This window comes from Dipodomys spectabilis, unplaced genomic scaffold, assembly GCF_019054845.1.
Source record: "Dipodomys spectabilis isolate Male_0828 unplaced genomic scaffold, ASM1905484v1 ptg000512l, whole genome shotgun sequence".
Taxonomy (NCBI): domain Eukaryota; kingdom Metazoa; phylum Chordata; class Mammalia; order Rodentia; family Heteromyidae; genus Dipodomys; species Dipodomys spectabilis.
The window spans coordinates 738,482-755,183 of NW_024871189.1; the positions used below are offsets into that span (position 1 = coordinate 738,482).

The 16,702-nt window shown below is 53.0% G+C and overlaps 1 protein-coding gene across 2 annotated transcripts in view; it reads left to right on the plus strand.

Annotated features, from left to right (window-relative positions):
• Positions 1-16,702, plus strand: part of Rptor (regulatory associated protein of MTOR complex 1) — a 313,102-nt gene that overhangs the window by 104,823 nt on the left and 191,577 nt on the right. For both annotated transcript variants that reach the window (XM_042669964.1, XM_042669963.1), the window contains exon 4: positions 15,416-15,574. In XM_042669964.1, the coding sequence (XP_042525898.1) occupies positions 15,416-15,574 (159 nt within the window). The remainder of the gene's footprint in view (positions 1-15,415; positions 15,575-16,702) is intronic.

Genomic DNA, 16,702 nt, shown 5'->3' on the forward strand with positions numbered 1-16,702 from the left:
TGAGTATGTATATGGGCATGTGTATGGGGGTGCTTAGTGTATGGGGGGGTGTGTATGTGATGTGTATGGATGTATATGTTTCTGACTACTCTCTTTTATTTTTTGCTGGTCTTGGGGATTGAACTCAGGACCTTGGCGCTGTCCCCACTTGAACCATAGTGCCACTTCTGGCTTTTTTCTGAGTGTTTATTGGAAATAAGAGTCTCATGGACTTTCCTGCCCGGGCTAGCTTCAAACCTCAATCCTCAGATCTCAGTCTCCTGAGAAGCTAGGATGACAGGCGTGAGCCACTAGCTCCTGGCTTGACTACCTCTTTAATGTGAAGAAACCCTCTGTGTTTGTTCATCAAGGATGCCACATGATATTTTGCCATTGGCAGATGGGAGCCTGTTTGACTGGGTTCTGAGTCTTTTTGAAAGAGGCCTAACAATATTTGCTTCTTTGCTATCTGGTGTGACAGGTTAGGGTGTTGTGTATTGGTTTTGCACATCCCTGCCCCAGGCTTGCAATCAGATGGCTCTCCCAGGAGTCCTTGTTTCTTCTGGGGAGAAGGCTATACAGAGAGCTTCATCTTGGGCCCAGGGGGGCTTGGTGCTGGCACATCACCGTTCTCTCTTTGTGTGTTTTTGTCAACACAGGTTCAGGACCCCAAAGGTTCCCCTTGATTTTGTGGGTTTTGCAGTGGTACCCACCCCCTCTCCCGCCCTGAATGCTCAGATTGCTTGCAGGGCCCTGCGTCATGGCTGGCTTCCCAAGTGACACTGGCCTCAGCTGGTGGTCACTGTGGGCCGCTCCGGATCTGGATTGAGTCCTCAGACCTGAGGGGCCTGCCGGCCGGCTCGGATGGAGGAATGCTGTTCTTTGTTAAGGTCGCTCAGGAGAGTTATGTCTGGAGCTCGGTTCAGTCCGTGTGTTTGGATCTTTTTCTCTTCTTACTGAGGTTTGAACGAAGGGCCTCATGGATGGGCTACCACTTGACCCACAGCCTCAGCCCATTTTGCTTTGTTAGTTTTTGAATAGGGTCTCCCCCCCCCCCCCCCCCATTTATGTTTCCTGTAAATAGCTGAGAAGTCCATGCCACTGCTCTGAGCTTTCTATTGGTTGAACTAGGGTCTCAAGGTCAGCTGGCCTGCTCCCTGACCCTGAACCATAGCCTTCCTCATCTTAACTTCCTGAGCATGGGCCACCAACCTGGCTTGCTCATGATTTCGTTTTAATTCTGCTGTTAGAAAATAGAACTGCATGTTCAAAGCACGTAAAACATTTCCTGACTTTTTATTCACAGAATTCTGGCTGCTTGCTATACCTGTCCTCTCTAGCTTGTTCCTTCTTTCTGTAGGTGGCCATTTAAATAGTAAACTAAGATGTGTGGATATAAATAAAAATGCATTTATTTACACCCATCTCTGTGTTTGTCTTCCTCCTCCTTCTAGATAAATTGTACGTGTTTTTCTTCACTTTGCTTTTCTCCACTGTGTCAGATTAGAATCTCGGTATCCTCATTAAAATCCAAGCTCTGGTCTTTCCTCCAGAGCAGAGTTCTTACAGTTGGCAATGCTGCCATTTTAGGAATTGGTTGTGATGGCTAGCATGTCCCAACATGTTGTGGGGACAACTTGTTGGTGCTTCACTGAGCTCCTGACCGTACCCATCAGGCACTAGATGCCTCCTCCCTCAGCTGTGTAACTAACCTGTCTGTAGACATTGCTGAGTTTGGGAAACAGCATTTCCTGTGTCAGCGCATGGCATTCCGAGAAGGTCTGAGAAAGCAATGGAGCCCTTCAGGCATAGATCAGCCCCGTCTAGAATCCCTAGCTCCTATTTTTGGACTTTGAATAATAACCCAGCTATTTTAGTTCTCTTTTGCCTTTCAAATTAAGAGGGGAGGAATTGTTATTGAATAATACATACAGGGTAGTGAGATGGAGGTGTGGCAGATTTCATAGAGGATAGCGAGACAGGAGGTGTTTTGGACTTCGTGTAAACCTGCTCTTCCTGGGAAGATGTGTGTTGGAACAGGAGGAGTAGCCTTGATACTCCCTTCAGTGCCAGCCACAAGCACACGCCGGCAGGGCTCTGACGGCCTGAGGTCCTCTGTGGGTGCCCTGCACACTGTAGGGCAGGTGGTTCTTTTATGTGGTAGGAGTACAGGGTGGGTTTCCAGGTTGGACTAGTAGGTGTCTCTGGAAAGAAACCCAGGCTAGTGAGATGATCCAAACTAGTGTCCCAGAGATGGTGGGACCAATGGGATCGGTGCAGGCCCAGGGCATGGCTCCCCTTGGGGGTGGCTTCCCTTGAGAGGTGAGGCCGGACCCTGGGCCCCTGTGCTGTTCAGCCCAGATCCCCTCCCAGTGCTACCTGGGGTCCTCAGGTCACTCTGGTGAAGGGCTGGGCTGTCTCCGTGGGGGAGCACTTGCGCTTGCCTGCATCCAGGAGGCCCAAGGCTCCGTCCCATTGCTAACCAAGGTCCTGGACCCTGCGCCTCCTTCCCTTCCACATGGCTTAGTGAGACACAAATGAGTGACATCACGGGAGGGGGCCAGCAGTAGGCCAGGAGGGAGCAGGCTGTCCAGGGGACATGTGGCAGGAATCACAGCGGTGAATGACCCCAGCTGCCACCTGGGAGCACCATTGGCGTCCCGCTGTCCTCCCTGAGTTAGGATCGGCTCCTCGGGTCTGGGAATGGGCCCTTTGTAGGGAAGCAGCTCCTGTTGGTGGTGTGGCAGACATGGGTGAGTGGATGGAGGCTGAGGAGGGATGGCCAGGGGCATGTCTCTTCTGGTCCGCCTGCTTCTGTGGTCATGGGCACCGCAGGAGACACGCTGCAGGACTCTCCTTAGTGCTATGGGAGTGCTAATCAGCAACCAGGGAGGCTTTGCATGTGTCAGCCCAGTGCCTTGTGGGCTCTCCTGAGCTCCTGTGCCTCAGCTTCTTGTGGGTAGGATGGCGTGGTGATCCCTACCCCTCATGGTGACAGTGAGGAGAGGAGGCAAGTAGGAGAGCTCGGACAGCTCCTGCTGCTGTCCAAATGGCAGTTGGCAGGCTACCCCCCCTTCCCCCCCCCCCTCCCCCCCCCCCCCCCCACACACACAGGTAGAGACCCTCAGTGCTAGTTCACTTGTTTTAAGGAAGAATGAACTAAGGATTGGTGTGGTTTGGTTCCTGACTTTCCAGGTGCAATGTCAGGTGAGTCACTGATCTGGAGCAGAGCTGAAGCCCCCTGTCTCTGGGCTAGTGGGGAAGCAAGGCAGACACTGCCTCTGCTCCTGCTTGCTCCTGGATCCAGGAGAGATTTAGAGCAGGGTCTGTGTGCATGCTGAGCCCTCACGAGGGGACATTTTTGGCTGTTTTTGGAACCAGTCTCTTCCTAAATGGCTGTTTGAAGTGAAATCAGGGTCCCGACATGGGCTTCATGCCCTCTGCCTGCTATCTGAAATTCCAGAATAAATGTGGGCAGCACTGAGCATATCGGAAAGTGACGTGGGACTTCTGTATTTACAAACTTCTACCTTGGCCCTGGCTGTTCAGAGCGTCAGAAACCCAGACTGCAGGGAGTCCTGGCCCGGCCGAGGGGAAGCGGCCCAGTGGGCTGCCCACATGCTGCGTCCACTCTGCCTGGGGCTGGGGCTGGTTGCTTTGTTTGATGAGCTGCTTTTGATTCACCTGTGGTAGACACTAGCTTCCTTTCTGGTGGCACTGCCCCGTTTTCTTGGTACTCAGAGCCAGCCCCATGGCCAGTGTGGCCTCATTACCACGGTCCCTATAGGGCAGCCTGTGTTCTCAAGACAGACCCACAGGCTGGAACTTGGCCGCCTTTCACATTTCAGAGGCTCAGGGGTTCCATTTAGATGCACAATAGAAGTGGTAGTTTTGTTCTGTTATTGTGTTGGTTTTTTAATAAGGGATTGGGGAGGAGGACCAGTCCCTTAAGGTAACATCAGGACAAGAATCACAGAGCAGCATACAGTTTAAAGTGAAGTAACACGTGCAGGTGGAATGAGGCATGGGCTTTGTGTTGCATAACATCTGTCCTGTGTTCTTCCTGATAAAAAGTTACATGGGAATCATCTAGTGTTCTTAGCTGAAAGTGGACAGTAGTTAATAAAGGAAATACAGAGCCCAGCACTGGTGGCTCACGCCTGTAATCCTAGCTACTCAGGAAGCTGAGATCTGAGGATAGAGGTTCAAAGCCAGCCTTGGTAGGAAAGTCTGTGAGACTTATCTCCAATGAACCACCAGAAAACTGGAATCCTAGCTACTCAGGAAGCTGAGATCTGAGGATAGAGGTTTAAAGCCAGCCTTGGTAGGAAAGTCTGTGAGACTTATCTCCAATAAATCACCAGAAAACTGGAAGTGGCGCTGTGGCTCAATGTGGTAGAGTTAGAGTTCTGGCCTTGAGCTGAAAGAAAGCAGGACAGTGCCTAGGCCCTGAGTTCAAGCACCACAACCCACCAAAAAAATAAAAAATTAAAATATAAAGGAAATATAGTCCAGACACATGCTCATCTACCCTTCAGGGTCTTGGACTGTACCCAGAAGCTGGATCGGAGGTCCTGGAGGGGGTCTTTCTTCATTGGCCGTGATTGCTGGGGACCAGGCCACTGGGTGGGAGAACCGCACGGCTGACAGAGGTGGGGCGGGAAGGCAGGCACCCAGAGGGTGGCCGGGAGCAACTCAGGAGTTCAGCCATAGCTTGCGATAGGAGGCAAAGTACCAAAGTGTGAGGCACCCTGCCTGTGAGCCAGGCCCACCGGAGACCCTCATCTGAAGAGCCGCAGACCGCCTCTGGGCGTGGCCAGCAGGGCATGCTGAGTGCAGCGCAAGGTGGGGTGCAGGCGGCTGTGCCCGCTCACCCTGTGTACCTGCACATGCTGCTCCCCATGGGATGCCGTGCTGGCCCTGTCCCACACCAAGAGAGAAAGAAGGTGTGGGCAGGAAGCATGGTGTTGCTTTATGGGAGACACTTTACACACTGATTGAGTCTCCTGACCAACTTCCTTTCGCTTAGTGCTGTTTAATTTTCACCTTGTCTCCTTAATCTTTACTCTTGGGAAGATTTCTGTAGCCAGTGACGACCTGTGGAATACGCTGCTACCCTCTCTTTGTCTGGAGGAACATGTTTATTTGGGTCCTTTTGTGAGAGATAGTGCATCCTGCCAGTCACCCAGCAAATCTCTTCCTTCTGCTTGTTCGCAGAAGGTTCTCCTGGTTCTCACTCCAGACCTGAGATTGTCTGTCCAGTACAAGGAGACCGAGTGCCTTGGCGCATGCTTGGCGCCTGTGTCTCCTGCAGTGCCATCTTGACCCTCTTGTTTGGGACAAGGGTAGTTTGTTGGCCCCGCAAGGGGCTTGGTGATTGCAGAAGGCTTGCTTCACTGATGCAGTCCAGCCAACAAAAGTGTTTGGTTTCAAATCTCAACAACAGCAAGAACTCAAACCCCAAGTTCCCGATGTCACCTCTGCCTGTAGACACTCACATGGCTATGCGGACAGTGGTAACCAGTGTCTGTTCACCTGTGCTCATGCACACGCTGTGTGCCTGGGGCTGTGTTTACATAAGGCACCAAGGCAAGCACAGGAGGCCCCCGCCATGAGTGCACCAGGAGGTAGCGCCCAGAGCCTGGCAGTATGCCAGATAGAGGGGCAGCAGTGCCTGCCACTGCTCTGCGTACAAGACAAGGCCACTGAGCCTGACACTGGAAGAGTGCACAGAAGATGACCAGGCGGTTCTTGGGCTGGGCACAGAGAAAGGTAGGAGGAGGTTGGGGGCCGAGGGCCAGCAGCTGAGTAGGAACCAATCGGACCTTTGACTTGAAGGTGTTTTCTTGTGACCGGGTTGCACTAAGAAGTCACGTCCAGAGACAAGGAGTGTGCAGGGTCAGTGGGAAGCTGTTGGAGTGTTAAGCGGTGAAACATGCAGTTTTGGAGAGAGAGGGAAAATGGCTGGATGATCAGTTAGGGAGCTGTTGTAGTAATCTAAGAACTAGTAGTATTGGTATTGATGCTGACAGCATCAGTGTTGTTGTTGATGGTTGTGGTGATGGTGATGATGATGGGAAGGGTGGAATGGTTGCAGTGGCTTGACCTGGTAGTAGTGGGAATGAAAATGCAGAAGAGGTGGGTAGATTCAGTCAACAGGATGGCCTGATGGATTAAGTTGAGCAGATGAAGGAGAGGAAGATGTTAGGTTTTGGTATCTAGCTGGGTGGCTAGCAGGAACACTCCTGTGGATGGAGGAGAGTGGAATGGTCCAGCAGGGAACACACTGAAGCTATTTCTGCTAACATCTCTAATAAAAATGCCTCCACACACCACTAGATTTATTCACTTGTGGGAACAAGCCTTGTCAGGGTGCTCTGGAAATGAGAGTACATAGACCGTGTAGCCCATTCCATAGAAACTGTACAATGACCGCTTTGCTGTGTAAAAAGTATGACTTGCTTGGGCTTGAACTCAGGGCCTTGAGCTCTTAGCTTTTTCATTGAAGGCTAGCATTCTGCCACATCTCCACTTCCAGCTTTTTGGTGGTTGTTGGAGATAAAAGTCTCACAGATTTGTTTGCCTGGGCTGGCTTTGAACTGTAGTCCTCTCAGCCTCCCAAGCGTCTGGGATTACAGATGTGAGCCACTGGTGCACAGCCTTTTTTTTTTCCCCTCCCTTTAAAAAAATTACATCTAGGGATGGGAATATGGCTTAGTGGGAGAGTGCTTGCTTAGCATGCATGAAGCCCTGGGTTCGATTCCCCAATACCACATACACAGAAAAGGCCGGAAGTGGCACTGTGGCTCAAGTGGAAGAGTGCTAGCCCTGAGCAAAAAGAGGCTAAAGGACAGTGCCCGGGCTCTTATTAATTCAAGCCCAGGACTGGCAAAAATAAAATAAAATTAGATCCATCCATCCATCCATCTAGCTCACCTATTCTTTTTTCATTCCAACTCCCTGAAGTTGGAGGTCTGCACAAGGCTCAGGGTGCAAGATCTCCCTGGGAAGTGCTGCCCAGAGAGCATGGGCCTTCTCCCACAGCATTTCATTGGAAGTGGGGAGGAGGTTGGAGCAGAACTAGCCTGTTCCCTATGTATGCATTCCGGACAGTCCTGAGATGGTGTCTCGGCATTGCGGCTCCTGGATCTGAACTTGCAGCCATGCGGCTGTCCCTAGTTGGTGAGGTGGGACAGCAGTGCCCAGCCCCTGGTGCTCAGGGCTCCCTTGCCTGTTCTGCGGAGGTGAGCTGCCCCGCCCCGCCCCTCCCCTCCCGCGCACACACCCTCTCTGTGGAGGCGGGGCGCGCCGCCCCTGCTTCACAGGGCTTCCTTGCCTGATTTGCAGTTTTGTGCAGTGCTTACCCAGTGGCAGAGCTCCCTTCCTTCCCAGGGTACACGGGCTGTGTGTGTGCAGCGCTCTTCTGCAAAGTGGCGTTCCCACCCTGGGAGAGGGAGAGCAAGGGAAGCTGCGTTGCACGTGGACCATGGCGGGGGCCGCAGGAGTACCTCATGGTCTCAGTGTAGAAAGCTGCCTGGCCTGTCTGGGGCAGCAGGCCCCTGGGGGTCATCACCCAGAAGACAGAACCAAGAGTGCGCCCCTTCATCAAGCCCCCACCAACGCACAGCGCTGTGCGTCTTCTTCAGTCATTCTTCTACTCTCTTCCTTTGCTGCCGGCTTCAGAATTCCCTCGTGGACATTTTATTCTGTCTTGAAATTTGGCTTTTCAGGAGCAGTGCCCAGCCCGGCAGGCAGTGTTTAGAGACTCGCTTTGTCATTTTGTATGCCCAGTGCAAACGGCCGTAAATGCCCCAAGTGCCCAGCTGCCTCTCCCACTGCGGCGTTTCCCACGCGTGCGGCCATTATCAGGCATCCTCGCTTTGAAACAAAACCTCACCATGGTGTGGCGACATTTAATTTAGTGTTTCTCATTTCAAAGCCCTTAAAAATATTAATTAATTCCTGTCAACCCCAGGAGGCACATTATTAATACCCGAAGTGTCTTTCACGCTGCTCCGTTAATGTATCCTCTTGGTGTGTCGGGTAAGAAAATGAGGCTGAATTGTTTTTTTGTAGCCCCACGAGACAAGACCTTGCTGGAGCCAAGGTCAGAAATAATGAATCCCTAATTTTATTGCTGTCTCAGAGTCGCCTTGTGTATGGTTTGGGAGTCACCCCAGGAGACAAAGAGCGCTTTCCCCGCAGTGGAACTGTGACTTCACAGATCTGAGCTCCGTAGCCGTGCAGAGGAGCACAGAATCAAGACAAAGTGCTGCCACAGGGATGTAATGCGGGAGGCGTGGACCGGAGGCAGGAGCACTTGACATTCTCCTAGGAAGCCGCCCAGTGACTTGAGGGCCTCCGCAGCCAGGTTGTGGGGCGCAGGCACCAGAAGATCCTTAGGCAGGTTTGCTCAGTATGAAGATTAGCAGTTGGGCCTCCTCTCACTGGGACACCTCACCTCTGAATGACTCTCCTCCTCACTCAGTAGCCTGACAGCCGGGCAGCAGCCTCAGGCAGATGGGAGGCCTGGGGTACAGCCCTTGCTGAGGACTGTCAGGTCCTGCCCAAGCCCTTTCCGCTCTGTCCAAAGCTCATGCCTTTAGCGGGTGTGGGGACATTTCGGGGGGCGAGGGGGGCGGCGGAGGTGTCTTATGTTCATCTTTTGTTCTGAGCATAGTGTCTCAAAGCCTGTAATCCTAGCTGTTTGAAAGGCAGAGGTCTCAGGATTACAGTTTGAGGCTTGTCCAAGCCAAAAGAGATTCACAAGACTCCCATCTCGAGCACTGGTGGGCACGGTGGTGCCCAGCTGCCATCCCTAGCAACGTGGGGAGCTCAGACAGGAGGGTTACAACTTAGCTCATACTGGATAGGAAGCAAGACCTTACCTCAGAAACAAGCAATGCAGAAAGCAGATAGAAGTGTAGCTCAAGTGAAGAGTGCCTGCCTAGCAAGCGTGAGGTCCTGAGTTCAGTTCCCACCACTGTCAAAAGAAAAAAGAGAGCCGAGTGGCTAGGCTGGTATGATGGCTCACACCTGCCCTCCCCGTCACTCTGGAAGTGGAGGCAGAAAGATCCTGGCGTGAGACTAGCCCAGACAAAAAGGGAGACTCTATGTAACAAGCTGGGGATGGTAGCTCACACCTGTGATCACAGCTAGGCCGGAAATTTCAGTCGGCAGAAAGATCATGGTTTGAGACTGCTCAGGCAAAAACACACAAGACTCTACCCCCGAAATCAATAAAATCACAGAAGAGCTTGTGGTGTGGTTCCGGTGGTAGAGTTCCTGCCTCACAAACACAAGGCCCTGAGTTCAAACCTCAGGGCCACAAAGAACAGATCCAAAACAGCGCCCAAACTGCTTCATAGAAGCAGAGCCCTGGTGACCGGCTTCCCTCGGAGCCATGAGCGCGCGGTGTGGCCTTGCTCCGTGCCTCCCTGAGGCCGAGGCATTCCCTACACTGCTGTTGGTGCCGCGCTGTGCCAGCTGCACCTGTGCCAGCTGCGGTCGTCCGGTAGTAACGAGGTGGTGACGAGGCGGCAGCCAACGTGAGCGCTTCCAGGCATTTGGAGTCACAGGTCCAGGAGACGCGGCTGACAGGTCCTCATGGGTAGGAGAATCAGCATACACTAAGGCTTCCTTGCATACTTTGTTCACGTCAGTGAGGATGGTGGAGGCCCCTGACGCTACATCAGCTCCACAGGAAGCTTTGCCCACGCCTGCTCTGGTCAGCCCTGTGGCGGGAAGAAACGGCCCATCTTTCAGGCACTGCCAGTGCTCAGCTTCCTGCCACCAAGTTCCCTGGGGTGCAGGGGAGGGGACCCCTTTTCCTTGTTTCTTCCTGGTCCACTCACCTGCTTCTAGCTCTCCCCAGCCCCTTGCCCATGCCTCGGGTAAGGGTTTTGTTGGAAGGGGCAATGTTGATGGTGCCTCAGTGGGTCACAAGTCCCACCAAGCATCTGGAGGCAGTCCTGCTGTTGTAGAAACACCAGGGCCCGTCCTGCTGGGAGACCACAGGACTGCCTTCCGCTGTGTACCCGTAGGACTTCCCGCCAGGGAGACCAAGACCACAGGATTGCCTTCCGCTGTGTACCTGTAGGACTTCCCGCCAGGGAGACCACTGAGACCACAGGACTGCCTTCCGCTGTGTACCCGTAGGACTTCCCGCCAGGGAGACCACTGAGACCACAGGACTGCCTTCCGCTGTGTACCCGTAGGACTTCCCGCCAGGGAGACCACTGAGACCACAGGACTGCCTTCCGCTGTGTACTCCGTGTGACTTCCCTGTTATTTCTCTTGTTATTGGGTAAATACGCTTTCAGGTTTTGTGTGTATGTATACATACAGATAAAACAAACAGCACTGATTGAGAAGATGGTTTTGGGTCCCACTTCTCCATCTAGCTGTTTCCTGCCGGAGCCACCTGGAAAAGCCCCTGCAAGTGGGAAGTGCATGCCCTGGTTTTAGTGCCCGCCCATCTGCTCCAGCCCCTACAACCAGTCTTGAGGACTGGTCCTGGCCTCTGCCCTGGGGCTGAGAGTGGTAGTTTCTTGTACATACTCAGCTTTGTTGTATCTTAACACACACATTATTTTGATTTACCCAAGAATCAGAGCAACATGTCTGCCAAAATGGGATGTGATTTGCTGCTTTGTTTGGCCACAATAGTAGTTGAGATGCAGCGTGTCTGTTCTGTGTAGGTGTCTGACAGTGGGCTGAGATGATTTGGCCAAGCGCGTGGCTCACCTGGGTCCTGTGCGTGGTCCCTGGCCTCTGGGGCGAGGGCCCTTGCCGTTGTGCTGGTGGCAAGAAATGTTCACAGAGTGAACTGTGTGCCACTGCTGTCATCTGAAGATAGCGCCTCACCTTCGCTACTTCCAGCCTCTTTCTTGTTTCAGAACGCACTTATTTGGGTGGATACGTTAGCCAGTCATGACATCTGAAGAAGTACTCTCTTCCTTGGGTGGGGATAGTGTGCTCTGTCTTATCTGTAGAGTGTCTGCCAGCCGCGTGGCTGCACCCAGGTGCCACTGCTTCCCACATCACTCTCCAGTACTTGTGCCGCTTTGATGTCAGATAGGATGCCATCATTTTGATTTGCTCCTTTACTAATTATTATAATTAATGTCACTGACGATCTGATTGTCACTCACCAGCTAGTTGCCAGTGAGTATGTTGTAAAGCTGTTCAAAAACACACAGAAATATGCTCTGTACCGAAGGGCACGTCCCCCAAACATAAGCAGCGACTGCCCTGCAGAGCTCAGCAGAACACGGGTGCACCATGGGCTGAGTGAGCCAGTCTGGAGAAAGAAAACACTGTTTCCCACCAGAGGCGCTCAGGAGGGGGTTTTGTTTTGCTGGAGAGCTGGGCCTGGAGCAGACTCTCAGAACACAGGTGAGGTGTGGACAGCGATGGCCGCCTCCCCAGGCCCACCTCAGCACCCGGTCCTCGCCTTCTCTGTGTCCCTGAGCGCTTCCCGACTCTGGGAACTGGAGGGCCAGCCTTCACAGTGGGTCACATACTGCGCTGCCTGAGAGATCGATTTTGAATTTGAAAACTTACATTATGCACAAAGGGTTTTCTCTCCGTCTCCTCAAGACAGCTTTTACCAATAGCATTCTGCTCCTGAGGGAGGAAAGAAGCTTCCAGACTTTGCCAGCCTGGTCCTGCCACCTCAGGCGGGCCCCCAAATTGTTTTGCTGTTCAGTAGCGCTGTCGTTGGGAAACTAGTTTCTGGTTCCAGTAGATTTTGTTTATACAGATAAAAGATATAGGAAACTGGAAAAAGAATTTTTCAGTTTCACCAGCTGTAGTTTGGACTTATGGAGTTAAGATGAAGCTAAACAGGGATATCAGTACAGAAGAGCTAACTCAGAAGAGCAGAGGTCGGCTACTTCCTATTGTTTTCCTTGCGCTCTTTTTCTCTCTCTCACATGTACACAGACAGCCATGCTTGGACATGGCCTGGTTCTTCACTTGTAATTGTCTTCCCTGTTCACGTTCCTCATGTTCACTGCATCCTGTTTAAGCCGTATTGCCATGGGCTGCATTTTATTATTTTACTTACCTAGAGACAAGAACTTGCCCTGCCTTGCTGTGTAGTCCAGGCTGGCCTCATGGCTGCTCTCCTCTTTTTTTTTAAACTTAAAAACAAATGTTATCATTGAGGTGATGCACAGAGGAGTCACAGTTACATAGCAGGTGACGCGTGCACTTCTTGCTGGACAGGGTCCTCTTGCCTCAGCCTTTGAGGAGTTGGGAACCAGAGCTAACACTTTGTTCTGTTGTTTTCTGTAGGTTCTACGATTTCTTTGAGGCTCTCCTGCTGTGGCGGGGTGGTGGTTAGGCTGGGGCTCTCCTGCTGTGGCAGAGTGTTGGTTAGGCTGGGGCTCTCCCGCTGTGGCAGGGTGGTTAGGCTGGGGCTCTCCCACTGTGGCAGGGTGGTTAGGCTGGGGCTCTCCCGCTGTGGCAGGGTGGTGGTTAGGCTGGGGCTCTCCCGCTGTGGCAGGGTGTTGGTTAGGCTGGGGCTCTCCCGCTGTGGCAGGGTGTTGGTTAGGCTGGGGCTCTCCCGCTGTGGCAGGGTGTTGGTTAGGCTGGGGCTCTCCTGCTGTGGCAGGGTGGTGGTTAGGCTGGGGCTCTCCTGCTGTGGCGGGGTGTTGGTTAGGCTGGGGTTCTCCCGCTGTGGCAGAGTGTTGGTTAGGCTGGGGCTCTCCCACTGTGGCATGGTGGTTAGGCTGGGGCTCTCCCGCTGTGGCGGGGTGTTGGTTAGGCTGGGGCTCTCCCGCTGTGGCAGGGTGGTTAGGCTGGGGCTCTCCCGCTGTGGCAGGGTGGTGGTTAGGCTGGGGCTCTCCCGCTGTGGTGGGGTGTTGGTTAGGCTGGGGCTCTCCCGCTGTGGCAGGGTGGTTAGGCTGGGGCTCTCCCGCTGTGGTGGGGTGTTGGTTAGGCTGGGGCTCTCCCGCTGTGGCAGGGTGGTGGTTAGGCTGGGGCTCTCCCGCTGTGGCAGGGTGGTGGTTAGGCTGGGGCTCTCCCACTGTGGCAGGGTGGTTAGGCTGGGGCTCTCCCGCTGTGGCAGGGTGGTGGTTAGGCTGGGACTCTCCCGCTGTGGCGGGGTGGTTAGGCTGGGGCTCTCCCGCTGTGGCAGGGTGGTGGTTAGGCTGGGGCTCTCCCGCTGTGGTGGGGTGGTGGTTAGGCTGGGGCTCTCCCGCTGTGGCGGGGTGGTTAGGCTGGGGCTCTCCCGCTGTGGCAGGGTGGTGGTTAGGCTGGGGCTCTCCCGCTGTGGCAGGGTGGTGGTTAGGCTGGGGTTCTCCCGCTGTGGCAGGGTGGTGGTTAGGCTGGGGTTCTCCCGCTGTGGTGGGTGTTGGTTAGGCTGGGGCTCTCCCGCTGTGGCGGGGTGGTTAGGCTGGGGCTCTCCCGCTGTGGCAGGGTGGTGGTTAGGCTGGGGCTCTCCCGCTGTGGTGGGTGTTGGTTAGGCTGGGGCTCTCCCGCTGTGGCAGGGTGGTGGTTAGGCTGGGGCTCTCCCGCTGTGGCGGGTGGTGGTGAGGCTGGGATGCTTGCTCGCCTCCTGGTGTGGCACACTGGTTTCACACTTGCCACCTCAACTCGCCCCAGGGAGTGTATAGATTTGCTCTTTCAGTTCCTTCCTGGGCATTTACCATTCAAAGTAACTCACCAATGAGAAATGAATGTGAAGTAGAGAGACCCTTGTACCTCCAAGGCTGGACTCAGAGACAAAAAGTGCTATAAAAGTGAGAGTTCAGTGGCGGTCTCACAAGACGGGGCGTCTGTGTGAGGGCTGTCCTGCTATCTGGATTACAATGGCAATGTCTACCTGAGGGTGAGGCTCCTCTCCCAACGCTTCATTGTCCTGAGTCCTGTGGGGCTCATCTTCTCTCCAGATGCCATCCAAGTTACATTACTTTCTCCTGGATAACTTGAATACATGCCCCTCTTGAGATTAACTGAACTTTAGAGGTGGGCTGGTGGTCTTTACTCTCTCTTTTTCTGTGGTGGGAAGGCTTTCTGGCCACGTACACACTTTCTACTTATTTTCTGTTTTCCCTCTGCTAATCAGCCTACATCCCTGCTAATTGATCTTGTTGATGAGTGTTCCAATGCATGAACTTTTGTCATGTCCACAGGTGGTGGTGGAAACAACCTGCTGGTTTTCTACTCGGAGTCAAATACCTCGTTTTGAAAATGAGCCAATAAATAAATTATATCTAACACCTATTATTTTCTAGTTAATATGAGCTTGAATAAAGTCAACTTTCAAGCCATAGTGACTGTATTAGTGCCACTTGTGGCTTGATTGGCTGCCTCTCTGAGCTTTGAGGACCACGCCTTGCTTTGTGGTCACCTGACCCCCTCACCATTTTTGTTGGCTTTTGGGATGCCCGGGAGATCCTTCACACACAGGCATTTTCTGGTTTGTGTTTTCTTGGCTTTTCTTATATCTTTCCCCTCTCTCCACATGCATTTCAGTAGCAGTTTGTCTGTAAGCTAGATTGTTGAGATATCTGTTTCCTGGGACTGCATTGAACATGGGCGTGGCCCAGGGAGAGCTGGAGCATGACCTCCCGCGGCAGGGGCTGTGTTCGCTGTCTCCCATCAGCCATTGTCCCTGGGTGTATGGACAACTCAAACAGTTCTTAAGCTCATTCTTAGGTTATTTAATCTTTTTTTTTTTTTTTTTGTCAGTTGTGGGGCTTGAACTCTGGGCCTGGGCGCTGTCCCTCAGCTCTTCAGCTCAAGGCTAGCACGCTACTGCTTGAGCCACAGTGCCACTGCCAGCCTTTTCTGTTTATGTGGTGCTCAGGAATTGAACCCAGGGCCTTGTGCATACAAGGCAAACACTCTACCACTGAACCATCTTTCCAGGCCCAGTTATTTAATCTTCTTTGTTGCTTTATTAGGGAGGTTTTTTTTTGACAGACCTTTGTTTATTGTTTGCGTATATCATTATTCCTGGTCTTTTCATGTTAATTTCAGGGCCTGTGCATTCCAAGGTAGGCCTAGGGGGCCAGGCAGGGGCAGGCGGGGGCAGGGCTTTGAGCTGGTGCCGAGGGCTATGCAAGGAGCACTTTGCTTCCCTTTCAGCCTTGTTACTCTGCTAGTACTGCTGTGTCCACTGCAGGCCTCATCTGAGTAACTCATCTCTGCTTTGTATCCCCTGCTTCTGACACAACTCTTTTTCTCCCTGCTTCTGAGAAGCACTGGACATCAGAGCAGCTGCTGCGTCTGGCTGGGCCGGTGCTCCACATGGCAGCTCTGTTTATTTATGTCCTTGGTTGTTCTCAGTGTCAGAGTGCTGAGTGAGCGAATGAGCGAGTGGCCTCTTGCTGCTGCCCTGTGGTGCAGAGCTGGGGCCTTTGTGCTCCCTGGGGACCTAAGAGTGTAGGAAGAGGCTTGTGACAAGTGTCTTCCTCTGCTGCAGGCCCGGTACAAGCAGAGCCTCGACCCCACTGTGGATGAAGTCAAGAAGCTGTGCACATCGCTGCGCCGGAATGCCAAGGAGGAGCGGGTCCTCTTCCACTACAATGGCCACGGCGTGCCCAGGCCCACGGTGAACGGCGAGGTTTGGGTCTTCAACAAGGTGGGTCTGCCCTCCATATCCCTCTGAAGCTGGGTCAGTTAGGGTACTGGCCACGGCCCGGCGTGCTCACAGCCGCTACCAAGCATGAGTGCTTTATCCTCCCGCGTCCAAGGGCAGTCAGCTGCACTGCACTGACAGACAGTAACTTGGAAGGACAGGGCAGGGGACCGGTTTGTGTTGGAGTCTAATACACGTGTGCAGTGACGTGTCCTGTGTATGACATGCGCGGTGACACGCGCTGTATATGATATACCTGTGGATGTGACCTCGGTACAAGGGAGTCTGGTTTTCTAGTTTGAACATTGACCAGAGGTCTTGGTTTTATTAGCATCTTCTTGTGCAAATCAGTCATTTGTTTAGCCATCCTGGGCCAAGTGGCAGCCTGGTCTTGATAGGCAGCTTGGAATGTGGCACGCGATTTACAAGCTGGAGCTTTGCTGCCCCACTTTGTATTTAGCACCAAGACAGTTGAACCTGATTCCTCATGGTAGAGGACTCAAAGAGGAGTGAGGCTCAGTGTTCTACTGGGTGCCTTGTGCCTTGCGTTGTCCTGTTTACCTGCTGGTGCTTGGCACAGGATATACTACAGGATTGGCTGGTAAGACAACTAAGAGACCTAGAGGAGAGTTCCCGGACCTGTTCTGGAGGGTGCAGCCAGCAGGGAGCCTGAGGGCTCTGACTCAGCCCCTCCTGCAGGGCTGATACGCATCTCCCTTTCTCAATGTCTTGGTACCAGCCTTGTTTTATTATACATTGAGTACGTCCAGAACCATAATTGAGATAGATTGAATTTAAAGAAATATGGCATTAAAAAAAAATAAACCATCAGGCAGCCGGGCATTGATGGCTCACATCTGTAATCCTAGCTACTCAGGAGGCTGACATCTGAGGATCATGGTTCAAAGCCAGTCCGAGCAGGAAAATCTGTGAGACTTATTTCCAATAAACTACTCAGAAAGGGGCTGGGAAGGTGGCTCAGTGGTAGAGCGCTTGCCTTGCATGCATGAGGCCCTGGGTTCAATTCCTCAGCACCACATAAGCAAAAAGAAGAAAGCCGGAAGTGGCGCTGTGGCTCAAGTGGTAGAGCGCTAGCCTTGAGCTGAAGAGCTGAGGGACAGTGCCCAAGCC